At 35.9% G+C, this 15,233-nt stretch overlaps 1 protein-coding gene and 1 pseudogene across 3 annotated transcripts in view; one reads left to right on the forward strand and one right to left on the reverse strand.

Moving 5' to 3' along the window:
- ATR (ATR serine/threonine kinase) overlaps nt 1-15,233 on the forward strand; it is a 99,543-nt gene that overhangs the window by 24,055 nt on the left and 60,255 nt on the right. For all 3 annotated transcript variants that reach the window (XR_008422563.1, XM_053903757.1, XM_053903758.1), the window contains 7 exons: nt 5-175; nt 1,764-1,958; nt 4,193-4,378; nt 9,046-9,138; nt 10,987-11,117; nt 12,464-12,607; nt 14,991-15,084. Coding sequence is in view for 2 of the 3 variants with exons in the window: in XM_053903757.1 (XP_053759732.1) it covers nt 5-175; nt 1,764-1,958; nt 4,193-4,378; nt 9,046-9,138; nt 10,987-11,117; nt 12,464-12,607; nt 14,991-15,084 (1,014 nt within the window). In the remaining variant the exon portion in view is untranslated. The remainder of the gene's footprint in view (nt 1-4; nt 176-1,763; nt 1,959-4,192; nt 4,379-9,045; nt 9,139-10,986; nt 11,118-12,463; nt 12,608-14,990; nt 15,085-15,233) is intronic.
- LOC109260354 (60S ribosomal protein L36-like) lies at nt 7,952-8,291 on the reverse strand (annotated as a pseudogene).

Here is a 15,233-nt window from a genome sequence, read left to right on the forward strand (position 1 = left end):
CTAGTTTTTAGTAGAATCTCTCCACTCCAGTCAGATGACAGCACTTCCTAGTACTCCATGCCAGAATGCTGAGATGCGGAAACAAGATGTGGCTCACCAGAGAGAAATGGCTTTAAATACCTTGTCTGAAATTGCCAATGTTTTTGACTTTCCTGATCTTAATCGTTTCCTTACTGTAAGTTGCAAAGTGTGGTTGACTTAACTGTTTTCAATTCAGTATTTTGTGTTTATTCCATTCTAGTCTTATTTTAAAGAAAATCTGGAGCATGTAGATCCTGTATGTTCAAATATGTATGTTTTCTTTTGACTTTGATATGATGTTACTTATGTTATAAAATTTAAGTTCGTGTTAGAGTTATTTCTCTATATGGTTTGCTATCCTGAAAATTTAATACTAATTGATTAATGCTAACTAATTCAGCTGACTGAACCCTTATGTCTTTAGTGCTATGATTGGTTCCATTGGTAATGCACAGTCTAATATCATTTTTACCTCTAAGGAGTTAGAGCAATATAGTACAAAATTATTGGTATATATGATCCTGTGTGAATTCAGATGACAGAGTTTATGGTAGGGAGTGGTTTGGGAAGTCTTTGAAACGTCATTATGGTTGAGGGTTGAAAGATGGAGTAGGTTGTCTTCTTACCTTTTCCCAAAGACAAAGTTATCATTACTCTTCGTGAATTGTAATAGTGATCCATACTATTAGGACTGAGTATTTTTCCCTACAACATTATTATATTTTAACAAACTTAAGTTGCTTGTAAATTGGTCAAATCCTGCAAGGAAATATGATAGTATACAGTAAGGATTATAAAGATATTCTTATCTTTTCATTCAGTAATTTCCCTCTGGGAACCAAAAAGTACAGATGTTTATTGCAGCATTTTCGAAGTACAAAATTACACAAAATGCTGAAAAGAAATGTCTAACATTTGGGCTGTAGACCATTGTGGAACCCTTAATATAATAATTGTTAATACTTTGTAGATTATGTTATAATGTTATATTAGTCTTACAGAATTAATATTAAGTTCAAAGGCATAACACAAGTAAGGTGTAAGCATCTCTGAGGGGAGGGGCCTGAGTCTTGTTTATTTTTATATCTCTAGTACCTATGATGATTGACATGTAGTAGGTGTTCTTTAGATACATGTTGAAGGGAATAAATGAAAGGCCAACAATTTTGTGTTTGGAATTGTGTATTTGTTTAATGAGTAAGATCTTAAAGGAAATAGACCAAAATCAAAATAGATTTGTTGCCATTTGAGGATGGTGAGTGCATTAAAATGTTTTTATTTAATATTGCAGCACTTTTAATTTTTTCAGCTTTTTAATTAAAAAAAACTTAAAATATTGTATTTATGGTTACTGTTGCTTGTCAAAATCCAAATTAACTCAAATAAAAAATCAAACTTGGAACTTCTGCCTTTAGAGCATGAGTATATTTTAACACATACTCATGAGAAATTTTCTTCTCTACTTATGTATTGGCTTATACTTCTACATTAGCTGTAATGTGAACTCTGTGCCATCAGAGACCTTGCCTATTTTTTTGCGGCTTCATCCGTAGTGTCTGAATCATAGTAGATGCTTGGTACATATCTGTTGAATGCATAAATGGTAAATTCTGAAATTATATAGATCACATATGGACTCCAAATTTGTTTGGTATTTTAAAATATTTTTGTACACAACTTATGTGAATATGTTATTACCTGGACAAATGTACTTTTTAGTAATTATAGTGTTTCTTTTTCAGAGAACATTACAAGTTCTGCTCCCTGACCTTGCTGCCAAAGCAAGCCCTGCAGCCTCTGCTCTCATTCGAACTTTAGGAAAACAGTTAAATGTCAATCGTAGAGAAATTTTAATAAATAACTTCAAATATATTTTTTCTCATTTGGTCTGTTCCTGTTCCAAGGATGAATTAGAACGTGCCCTTCATTATCTGAAGGTAATTGAATAATTGTGTGTTTTACTCTTTCGTTTAAATTAGCATTATAGGAAAGCTTTTCTAATGTTCTTGTAGGGAGAAGAGTAAATAATTTAGAGCTTATTCTAGAGTAATATAAGTCCAAATGGTATCATGTAAATAAGCTTTGTTTGGGGCCTAGAGGATCATATTAAATAGGAATATTCTTTTATTTTTTTGGTCATTTCACCATAATGGCGTGTGATGATCATCCATTCATGGATCAGGTTCTCAACTCATTTCATTTTAGAATTTTTTTTTAAAGTTTATTTATTTTGACAGAGACCCCCTGTATGCACATGCAAGCAGGGAAGAGGCAGAGAGAGAGGGAGAGAAAATCCCAGGCAGGCTTCATGCTGTCCGTGCAGAGCCTAACACAGGGCTTGATCTGAGATCATTACCAGAGCTGAACTCAAGTCAGACATTTAACTGACTGAGCCACTGAGGCTCCCTTAGAAATTTTTTTAAGTTTATTTTTTCATTTTTTTTGTAATCTCTGTACCCAGGTGGGGCTTGAACTCACAACCCCAAGATCAAGAGTCACATGCCCTTTCAACTGAGTCAGCCAGGTGCCCCATATTTTTGAATTTTTAATTAATTGGAGCTCTAAGTTGACTAATTATATGCAAGTAATTATATTTATAGGAAGAGGCAATCTCAACTGTGGCATAATGTTAGTGTATTGCTTAGTTTTTTAGTGCTCTGATTATATTTGACTCAGTATTTTGCTAGTTTTTTTAGATTTAAAATTATAGCTTATATGTCTTTTTGGGTATCACACTAGCAATGGTATCTTTCAAAAAATATGAAACTATTGGAGTAGGAGAAACCGTCAGATATGCATATGTGACTACTGTTTTCTCTGATTTTAATTATTTCATGTGTTTCATGATATGGCAGCAATAGATTCCTTTCTGCATGAGAATTACTGAATATTGAGTATTTTTATTCATTTTGAGAAAGAAAATCTGTATTGTAGAGATAGAATGACAATAGTAGAGTGTTTTCCTGTAGAGATAGAATGATAATAATAGAGTATTTTCCTGCATGTCAGAAGTTACTAAAGAATTTATATGGATCATTTCAGTCCTTATAGTTATCCAATGAGATAAAGATGCTATTATTTTTCCATTTTATAGATGAGAAAACCAAAACAGGGAGAGGTCAGATTAGGTAACTTGTCCAGGTCACAACACAACTAATAAGTGACAAAACTGGAATTTAAGGGGCACCTGGGTGGCTCAGTCAGAGTCTGACTCAGGTCATGATCAAGCCCTGCATCGGGGGCCCTGCATTGACAGTGCAGAGCCTGCTTGGTATTCTCTGTCTCCCTCTCCTTCTGCCCCTCCCCTGTTCACGCTCTGTCTGTCTCTCTCAAAATTAAAAAATGATAATAAAACAAACAAACCTGGAATTTAAATTCAGGCAGTCTGACCAGAAAGACTGTTCTAAGCCACTATATTATATTTTCTCCTAGGGGTTATGTGTCTATGAATAATGAGTTGATGATATTTTAAGAAAACTGACTTTTTGAAATTTTATTTGAAAGTGAAGTTTAATTACTTTCCTCATTACCTGTACCCCATGGGAGATGTACCTGGAGAAATCGAGATTAGAATCCCTTTTTCTTTTTTTTTTTTTTAATTTAAATTTATTTATTTTTGAGAGAGAGAACAAGCATTTGTGAGCATGAGCGCGAGTGGGGGAGGGACAGAGGGAAAGGGGGAGAGAGAGACAATCCTAAGCAGGCTCTGCACTGTCAGCACATAGCCCCATGTGGGGCTTGAACTCATGAACTATGAGATCGTGGCCTGAGCTGAAATCAAGAGTTGGATGCTTAACAACTGAGCCACCCAGGTGACCCTAGAATCACTTTCCAATACCTTTTAAAATTACCATCAATAGGAGTACCTGGATGGCTCAGTTGGTTAAGCATCTGACTTCAGCTTAGGTCATGATCTCACAGTTCGTGAATTCGAGCCCCACATCAGGCTCTGTGCTGTCAGTGCAGAGCCCACTTGGGATACTCTGTCCCCCTCTGTCTTCCCCTCCCCCATGCGCACTCTCACTCTCTCGAAAATGAACAAACATTAAAAAGAAAAAACAAAATTTAAGTACCATAAGTAAATTTTGTCACATGATCTAGAGCTCCTGATTTACTAATATACTTATTTCCAAAATCTTTTTTTTTTTTTTTAAATGTGTCTTTGGATTAGAATGAAACAGAAATTGAATTGGGAAGCCTATTGAGACAAGATTTCCAAGGACTGCATAATGAATTATTGCTACGTATTGGAGAACACTATCAACAGGTTTTCAATGGTTTGTCAATACTTGCATCATTTGCATCTAGTGATGATCCATATCAGGGCCCCAGAGAGATCGCATCTCCCGAATTAATGGTAAGGAATATGTTATATGAGTTTTTGTTTGTTTCTTGCCTTTTTGTAGCTTAATTGTGAGATTGGAGAAATAGATATTTTATGCATTTTCCAGATGCTAGAGATTTGTTTAAATTTCAGGCTGAGATTTTTATTTTAGAAAGGTTGAGGATTTAAATTATGGTCATACAAGGTATTAACAAAATATATTAGTGTTGAAAAATATGTTTCCAAATGATTATAGGTTTTATTTTTTCACAGGGTAAAAATGTTCAAATTAATTTTTATTCACTACTTTTTAACTATAGATTGGAATACATTTGTGCCCCCCTTCCCCTACCTCCAACTACCTCTTTGGCACAACATACTAATTTTGTCAATTCTATTTTTAAAATCCATTGTTATATTTAAGGGAAAGTTGGAACACATGTTATCCCCTCTTTCCCTCTCAAATTTTTATGTTCAGTCACTTTACTTCATGTGAAAAAATATGTATGTATCCTATTTTTTCTTTTGATTGCCCTCATTCCTTCAAGAGACTCCAAGGTCTATCAGCAAAATATCTTCAGAGATTTCTATGTTTGCTTTCTCATTTCCCATTCATTCTTTAGTTCATTTTAATCTGTTTTTGTTCTCACTATTCTACTGAAATTCTTGTCCATGTCAGAAACAGTCTCCCTAATGTCAAATCCAATGGTCACTTCTCTTCCTATCTTACTTCACCTTTCAGTGGTATTCAGTACAACTGACCATCCCTTCTCATATGGCATCTCTTATACTATACTTTTTTTATTTTCTTTTTTTTCCCCACTGTCTACTTATTCATTCTTAGTCTTTACTGGCTCTTTTCCTCTACTTTATCCTCTAAATGTTAGATTGACTCAGGACTATGTAATTGGGTCTTTTTGTCTATTCTTTCCTTAAATGAGAGAGAATCTGGTCTCATCTGGTACTTTGCTTGATTTGATTTATATTTTGATGATTTCATTGTTGAAATTCCAATCCTGACCTCTCCTGAGCTTTGGACTTGTGGATTTATATAAGTTAGGTCCTGGCAGGAAACCGATGGCACACAAAAATGTTTAACCGAAAATAGTTTCATGAAGGGCTATTTTCATTGTCTTGGGCAAGGTTAAGAGAACCAGCAGGAAATGTTAAGGAATATAGGGACTAGGAATAGCAGAAAATTTATGCTCCCCATAGTCCTGGCCAAGAAGAAGAAATGTTATTGACAGAACCTGGTTGAAAGCTTAGAGCCATGGTTCAGGGAGAAGGTTGTCACTGTAGAGTGTAGAGAGTTCCAGAACCACCTCAAAACCCAGAGGGAGCAGGAATTTTAAACCCCTTGCTCTTTTCTCCTAATCCCTGTTCCCCTGTGGTGCTTCCTGTTGACTGAATTCATTGGGAAGCCAGATGAAAGGGATCTTGAGTAATGAAATCTGGTTAGCTTCTCAAGCACAGAACAGGCCAGAGAATGGATCTGGAGAGAGGATGGCAAACAGCCTCTCCAGCTTCCTTTTTGTCATCTCTACTTGTCTATCTTAGTAAACATCTAAAGTCCAAACGTAACGGGTCTGTTAGAAATCTTCATTTTCCCTCCCCTAAACTGTTTCTGTCCTAGTCTTTTCTTTCTTTTTTTTTTCCTTTTTAAAATTTTATTTTTTAAAATTACATCCAAATTAGTTAGCATAAAGTGCAACAATGATTTCAGGAGTAGATTCCTTAGTGCCCTTACCCATTTAGCCCATCCCCCCTCCCACAACCCCTCCAGTAACCCTCAGTTTGTTCCATATTTATGAGTCTCTTCTGTTTTGTCCCCCTCCCTGTTTTTATATTATTTTTGTTTCCCTTCCCTTATGTTCATCTGTTTTGTCTCTTAAAGTCCTCATATGAGTGAAGTCATATGATACTTGTCTTTCTCTGACTAATTTCACTTAGCATAATACCCTCCAGTTCCATCCACGTAGTTGCAAATGGCAATATTTCATTCTTTTTGATTGCCAAGTAATACTCCATGGTATATATATACCACATCTTCTTTCTCCATTCATCCATCGATGGACATTTGGGCTCTTTCCATGCTTTGGCTATTGTTGATAGTGCTGCTATAAACATGGGGGTGCATATGTCCCTTCGAAACAGCACACCTGTATCCCGTGGATAAATGCCTAGTAGTGCAATTGCTGGGTCATAGGGTAGTTCTATTTTTAGTTTTTTGAGGAACTTCCATACTGTTTGCCAGAGTTGGCTGCACCAGCTTGCATTCCTATCTCCTGGTCTTTTCTATTTCAGGAAATGGTACCACTGTCTACCTAGTTGCTCAGATCATAACTTGGGAAGCATTCATGAGCCCTCCAGTTTCTTCATCCTTCATAATTAAGTGTTAGCAAACCCTAGCAAGTCTATCTCCAAAGTATATTTTTCATTCTCTGCTGCCACTATCCTCTTATAAGTGACTATCATCTTTCTTGGAGACAACTACAAAAACCTCGTAACTGTTCTCTCCTTTCACTCTTCCCTCCTTATGTCTTTAGTCACTTATTTACACAGCATTGATACGCTCTTTTTGTACGTAATACAAATTCATATCATTCCCCTGTCTAAATTCCTTTTATGGTTTTTGTTGCTCTTAAAATGAAATCTATAAAGCTTTATGTGATTGACGTACCTTTCCACCCTCATATTATGCAACACTTTTCTTCCTTTCTTGTTTGTTTTGTTGTGGTTTTTAAAAATATCAAGATTTTCCCTGTGTCAGAGCCTTTGCCTTAGTCTCTTTATTTGGAATAATCTTCCTCATTCTTTAGCTCTCAGAGTTTTCTGATCACCCTACCTAAACTCCCACATCCCAATTCTTCTCTATCATGTGATAAGGGTGTTTTTCCCTTAGCACTTATCTCAACCTTATTTATATATTTATTGAATGTCTTCCACTCGTATTAGTCTCCCATGTAAGCTAATAGGAGGAAAGTGACTTTGCTGATCTTGCCACCTATACCTGGCACCATATTCTAGACATACGTAATACATATTTAGTGAGTGGCAGATTAATGAATTATTGTCTAAATGCAAGAGCTTTACAATTAGAATGTTGGCAGACTGTGAGTGCCATCTATATCTGCTTTTCATTTAAGAAGCATGGGCTGGATCCATGTGATTGGTGAATTGTGGCTTATTAAGCCTAAACTGAGTCTTAATCCAAATCAGAAGTTTGCAAATTAAGTGTAATTTGGATTGACAAACAGATGATTCTCTGTGCTTGGCAAGAAAAAAGTTTGTCCTAATATCTAATCTGGAGAGACATGATCAACACCTAACTTTCTACTATGTGCTAGTACACATCCACCTACCCCTCTCTCCTCTTGGCATTGTATGTAATCTGTAGATACCTAAATCAGGTGCCTCAACATCAACCAATGCAACTTGTGGAGTTGGAAAATGCTTTGCCACTCCTCTCCTGCTTTTTCTGCCCCCTTCCTTGCCCATTTATAAATATTTTAATATTCTTTGCAGGGTACTTGCATTCCCAGTTTGTAATAATATTAACAACTTAAATGTAACACTTTACTATATTCTTTTTTTTTTCCCCAAAAAAGGCTTTATTACGTACAGAGGAGAGGGGTTCAGTCCTTCTTGGCTGCTGCATTCCTCATGGCTGCCAGGACGTTGCTCAGCTCCTCTCTCTTCCTCTTGGTACAGATGTGTGTGTGTCCCTACCCTTTTCTTGATGAACTTGAAATCGCACTTGTCCTTGGAAACCTTGAGCAGCTCCATTGCACAGGGTGAAGCCACACACCTCTCAGATCACGTGCCACACAAACTTGGTGTGGTTGATGAGGCGCCTGCAGCAGCTGCTACACCTCAACTTGTTCATGCTCTTAGTCACCTTGTCGCTCTCGTTGAGGCCAATGGCCAGAGGGTAGAGCAGAGCCATGGCTGCTGCTCCCCATAATGGCTCCTGCTGCAGAAGCAACACTTTACTATATTCTTAGTGCTTAATGCATGTTATCTTATTTAATCTCTATTACAACTCTGTGCAATAGGTGTTCTCATTTTACAGACTCAGAGGAGTTAAGTAACTTATCCAGCATCACACACTAGGTAGGGCAAAATTGGGATTCAAACCCAGGTTTGGCTGACTTAAAGCCCATACCCTTTCCTCCAGGATCCTCTTTCAAGAAAAAATTAATCCTATTCCCTTTTTACCAGTGTTACCTCAGATGATACTGACCTCTGTTTCAGACCGATGTTCTAGCAGCTTATTTTTTCCTTATTCAAGTACTTTTTTTTTCTGTCTTAGCTCTAAATGTTCTAGATAAGGACACTTAGTCTTTTTCCATTCTTATAACAATTAAATATCCTCTCCACTCTGGGTCCTTGTGTGAGTCACATCCTGAGGATCCCACCCCAGCACACTCCATAATTCAAAAGCTCACAGGTTTTTTATTGTAGAGTACTGTTTAATCATATTTTATCTTGGTGATTATAGATCAGCTTTACTAATTTTTAAAATACTAGATGTGAAAATATATATTTTTAGAGAAAATTCGCCAAATGCTTACTTCCAGTACTCTAACATAGTTAGGTAATATAGAAATGATGTTGAATAAATTGTTACTGATTTATGAAATTTGATCTGTATAAAACTTACATAAAATCTGTTTTATGTGTTTCTTTTTTTTCATTAGGCTGATTACTTGCAACCTAAGTTGTTGGGAATTTTGGCCTTTTTTAACATGCAGTTACTGAGCTCCAGTGTTGGCATTGAAGATAAGAAAATGGTAGGTAGTGATAGTTAAGTTGCAAAGTTCTGGAATTCATATAGAATATATAGGAGATATGACTTTGGCTTGTAGCTACAAACATTCAAAGATGATAAATAAACATGACATTCTGAATCCTTATATCCCTTTATAGGCTTTTAGGGACTCTAAAAAGAGGAATTATATTGTTCATAGTTCTTTTGTTTATAAAGGACCAAAAACCCGACCCAAACTGGCTTAAAAGAATTTATTGGCTCTGTGACTAAAAGTGTAAGAATAATATAGCTTTGGGCATAACTTAGCTTTGGATACAGTGTTCTCAGAATTCATCTCTTAGCTCAAATTCCCCTGGATTGACTTTGTACATAAGTTCCAGGTGATGACCCCAATGGCATCAGGCTCATGACCTCACCCCGTCTAGCTCAGTGGGAAGAAAAGAGACCAGCAGTCTCTGATAGCTCAAACAAAAGTTGCATAATTGAGTTCATTGGTCCAAATTGGTGTGTTATGAGTTATGGCCCATGGTGTTTTTGAAAACTGAAAATTGTTAAACTATGTAAAGTTAAGTAACTTCAGTATCTATTGATTTATGTTTAAATGTGTTTGGCACAGGGCACCTTGGTGGCTCAGTAAGTTGGGCATCCGAGTCTTGATTTCAACTCAGATCATGATCCCACAGTCGGGAGATCAAGCCCCAGGTCAGGCTCTGTGCTGAGTGTGTAGTCTGCTTGGGATTCTCTTTCTCCCTCTCCCCCACATGCATGCTTGTTCTCTCAAAAAATAAATAAATGCATTTGACACAGTGAAGTTTCAGTATGACTGCTCTAACAGTTGGTCACAACTGGAAATTTTTGTTCCTAGATTGAGTTAGAATTTTAGTACTGATTAAATTTCCCTTTTTATTGTTTTCCATCTTTGCAGTCAGTAAAATTACAGTAAAAAAATCTGAGTGGAAGCTTTTATTTCAGTCTCTACTCTTCTCTTAATAACCTTGAGGAACCAGGAAAGACATGATACAATATAAAATTCTAATTCAGCAGCCAGTACTTACTCTGTTGGTGTCAACTGGTAAATTTAATCCCCTAGGTAACTTCTGTTCTGTATCCGTGGAGTCTTTTTTTTATTTTAAGAGAGAGAGAGCACGTGTGAGTGTGGGGGAGGGGTGGAGAGAAGGAGAGGGAGAGAGAGAGACAAAATCCTAAGCAGGCTCTGTGCTGTCAGCACTGAGCCAGATGTGGGGCCTAATCCCACGACCCTGGGATCATGACCTGAGCCGAAATCAAGAGTCCAACAATGCTCAACCAACTGAACCACCCAGGTGAAGCTTGTATGTTTTGGCACAGAGGTAAGGTTTACTAGAGAGTTTCTTTACACTTTCATTAGAACCTGGAGCTGTTGATACAAGTCCCAATTCTGTGTTCCACATACAGTAAAATGTGTACATTATTTTGGGGGTATGTCATCAGTTACTTGTTTATTTTACTAAATTCAGAGTATGTTGAAATTAGTACCGTTAGGACAGAAATGCATGTGCCGCATAGGAATTTGGGATGAACAGGAAGAAAATTAAACAATAGGTATTGATGTTCTTAATAAATTTGAAAATTACGGTTCTAAAGGACCACCAGGACAAAAGTAACAAATTACCTTCACAAGAGAAAAAAAACACCAGAACTCAGCTTGTATTTTTCAAGTTCATTACTTACATAAGAATTTGAACAGAATGAACTGACCAACATTTAGACATTGTGTTGCCAGAAATAGGTACTACTCTGAGATGTGTGTGGGATGCACTTTACCTTAGGGCTCATCTGCTCCTGTGGGCTTGTTTATAGGCTTTACTTTAAATCCCTGCTTACTTTATAGGCTCTGAATAGTTTGATGTCTTTGATGAAGTTGATGGGACCAAAACATGTCAGTTCTGTGAGGGTGAAGATGATGACCACGCTAAGAACTGGCCTGAGATTCAAGGATGATTTTCCTGAATTGTGTTGCAGGTAAATGACTGCCTGAGTTCATTAGAGTATTTGCATTTCCCAGTAACACTAACTTGAATTCTTATCTCTTTGAGGGATTCAGACTGTGAGTAATAAAGATGGAAAGAATACTTGTATTGAAAGGGAATATGTTTACTTCTTTAAAGATACACTAGTGTGCAATCTTTTAACATACTGGGAAATAGTATAGTGAACCCCTCCATACCTATTTCCCAACCTCAGTAGTTATCAACATTACTAATCTTACTTAACTGACCACCTCCACCTATTGTTAGTTGGAATGATTTAAAGAGAACCCCAGTATCAAATCACTGTACTTAGAAATACCTCTGATGTATCTAATGGGTAAAGCATTAAAAAAAAAAAAAAAAATACAACCATCGTGAATTATTACACTTAGCAGAATTAATAGGAATTCCTTAATATCATCTAAAACTCAGTCCATATTTAGATTTCCCCAAATGTCTCAAAGATTGTTTTCCCAAAGGTGTTGGTTTGTTTGAATAAGAATCCAAATAAGGTGCATGTGTCACACATGTGGTTGTTTGGCCCCTTAAATATCTTTTAAAAATAGATTCACTCCTTAAGACCCTTTCCCACACTTTTTTCAGGCCATGGAGATTTTGGCATATGGGATTTCTAATTTAATTTGACTTAATATCATTTCAGTGTTACTACTAACAGACTACTCAGTGCAGTTTAAGCTTTTTGAAGGTCCTTTTTTCCTTTATTTGTTTGTTTCTTTCTTACATATGGATTTTTGTTTTTTTCAGAGGTCCTTTTGTCCTTAAGACTGTACCTATTGGAGGTGGAGAGTCTGAATAATACGTTTTAAAGTCATGTGAAGCAGTTCTCTTCTGTGTACATATGCCACCCACTTGATATTAAGTTAGGTTTAGTTGTTTTAGTTTGTTTAAAATTTTTAGAAGTGCTTTTTTCCCCTTTAAATTCATGTAAAACATAAACATTGTCTGAAATTCAAATTTGTGAATCTAGCTTTAATTTCTGACCATGATAAGTATCTATTTTTCTTAATTTTTGTATAATTCTCCTCTTTTTAAAAGTATAAACCAAATGCACACACACTCACACCCTTATTTTTCTATGAACCCTGCCCCAAAAGGGAGCATATTATAAGCACTATTTTTACCTTGCTTTTTTGACTTGATGCATTAAAGAAATCACTGTTTGCATATATAGTACTGATCTTTATTCCATTTTTACAGCTGCCTTGTAATCTTAATATTTGTATGTATCATTGTTTGCCCAGCTAATAACTCATTGATGGAGATTTACTAATAATAAAAATAATGTGATTTTTAACTTTTATTTATTTTTTCACATAGAGCTTGGGATTGCTTTGTTCGTTGCCTGGACCATGCTTATCTTGGTTCCCTTCTCAGTCATGTGATAGTAGCTTTGTTGCCTCTCATACACATCCAGCCTAAAGAAACTGCAGCTATATTTCACTACCTCATAATTGAAAACAGGTATTTATTGTAATAGAAATTAATAGTAAGGATTACAACTTTTTATTACTGTATATTTATGTCTCAGGATATTAGAATTGCTACTGGTAATGTGGAATTGGTCACATTCTTTCTAATTGAGAGTCCATCAGACAAAAATAATTGACACGCTTTAAAAAAAAATTGACATGCGTTAAGTCAGTGCATATCGAACTGATACTATTTCAGTTGTGACATTGATTCATTATAGTATTTAAAACATTAGTAGATCAACAAGTCAAAATTATTTTCATCAGTTTTGAAAGAAGTGAGGCTAAATTTACCTTTCTTCTCATGCTTAAAAGTTGAATATGAAAAAGGTTAAGAGGAATGTTCACCTACTTTCTATAACTTTCCTTAGTTGAAACTCTTATTACTTCATTGCATTAGTCTCTTAACCAGCCTCCCTTCCTTTAGGCTTTTATCCCATTTCTTCATATTGTTCATATTTAAAAACATCTCTTTTATCAATTTATTCCAGCATATGGAGACATTTTGTGATTCTCCCACTTACTAATTGATGAATTTCAAATTGCTTATCTTGATGTTCAAGGCTTTCCAAAATCTGGTCACATCTTATTTCTTAAAACCTTTTCTCAAGATTTTCCAAAACAGACTGTGCTGTAGCTTACCTGTATGAAGAACGTACATTACTCCCATTTTTGTATTTCAAACCAGCTGCTAATTTAGCCTAGAATTTGTTTGTATGCATTTTGAAGTTGTTTCTGTGTTTGCATTTACTGTTACATGTTGTAGTTTTTTGTTTCTGAAAAGGGTTTAAGTATTACTTATTTACCTGCTTACCCACCCACACACATGCTACTGCTATTCCCATTAATCATTTTCAATAACTGTCTAAGCAGGGAAAAGGTACAGAAGAAAAGATTAATGTAGGGATTTTTTCAATAAAGTGCTTTTGATATTTTGAGTATGATAGAACAACATAAACACTGATGTGGATCACCTTTCAAATACTTTTGGATTATTATATAAATAGTGTATCAGTGCTTTTTATTATGCAGCAGTTATTTCTCTACCTTTTCATATAAAAAAATCTCTCCTTGGGGCGCCTGGGTGGCTCAGTCGGTTAAGCATCCGACTTCGGCTCGGGTCATGATCTCACGGTCCGTGAGTTCGAGCCCTGCGTCGGGCTCTGTGCTGACAGCTCAGAGCCTGGAGCCCATTTCAGATTCTGTGTCTCCCTCTCTCTCTGCCCCTACCCTGTTCATACTCTGTCTCTCTGTGTCTCAAAAATAAAATAAAATGTTTAAAAAAAAAAATTTTTTTTTAAAAAATCTCTCCTTCATTTCGTGCTAGTTAGAACACCTTAAGCTCCCTGAATAAAGAAATTTTTTTCAGCTTCCTTTATTTTTATATCACTAGTGTCCAACACATAGTGGCATATGATAGTTACTTGATATGTATTTGTGGCATAAGTGAATGAAGACTAGAATTTAGAAATCTATTATTGGGATTCAGATAGATTAGAGTATTATATTTGATGCAAATTAAAAATTGTAGCCTCAATAAGATTTATATGTTTTTTTCAAATTCTTTATGAGAATTTGTGTTTTAAGGTTGGGTTTGGCTATCTATTGCTGCACTATGAACCGCTCTAAGATCAAGTGTCTTAAAGTGACAAGCATTTTTATTTACTCATAATTTTGCAATCTGGACTGGGTTCAGCAATAGATTCTTTGGTTGGTCTTGCCAGTAGTCACTGGTGTGGCTGCAGTCAGCCAGAAGGTAGACTTGACTGAGTTTCTGTCTCTTTCCATGTACTCTTGGAGCCTCTCTTTTTTCATGTAGCTTGTCCATGCTGGTGACCTTATATGGTGACTTAGGTCTCTGATGGGCACCAAACCAGAAGTTGCCAAACCTTTTTAACACATCGGCCTTAAGTTGGCACAGCGTTTATTTTGCCACATTTTGTTTGTTAAAGCAAGTCACACAGCTAGCCTAAATTGAAGAGGAAGTGACTGTGAAGAAGTAGAGTTTATTTTGGGCCACCAACATAACCTACTACAACAGGGTGATTTTCTTAGATTTGATTATTTGCCACTATTAACCACTAGACATGGTTAGGAAGAATATTTTGCACATCACTAATCCACTAGCACTTTTTTTTTTAAAGATTTTTTTGTTTTATTTTTAAGTAATCTCTACACACACACACCCTTACTGGGGCTTGAACTCATGACCCCAAGATCAAGAGTCACATACCCTACTGACTGAGCCAGCCAGGCACCCCCACTAGCACTTTTCAGTGTGACTTAAATTGGCTATAGTTTCAACCTCTGCTTTATTTTTTTTTACTATTCATACTCTTTGCATATAATTTTTTTGTTTTCCAATTAACTATTAGGGATGCTGTGCAAGATTTTCTTCATGAAATATATTTTTTACCTGATCATCCAGAATTAAAAAAGATAAAAGCAGTTCTACAGGAATACAGAAAGGTATTTGATTTTTAATTTATGTCTTAGGGCAAAATTGTTCCCAAATTCCAATACATTGAACAGAGGTTCTGTAGAATCACATCTAGGAATAATATAGTCATATTCCAATGGCTATTTTTATGATTAGATAATCCTATCACAGCTATGAT

The sequence above is a fragment of the Panthera pardus genome, unplaced genomic scaffold (genome assembly GCF_024362965.1).
Source record: "Panthera pardus isolate Hobbes unplaced genomic scaffold, ASM2436296v1 HiC_scaffold_16, whole genome shotgun sequence".
NCBI classification, from domain to species: Eukaryota; Metazoa; Chordata; class Mammalia; order Carnivora; family Felidae; genus Panthera; species Panthera pardus.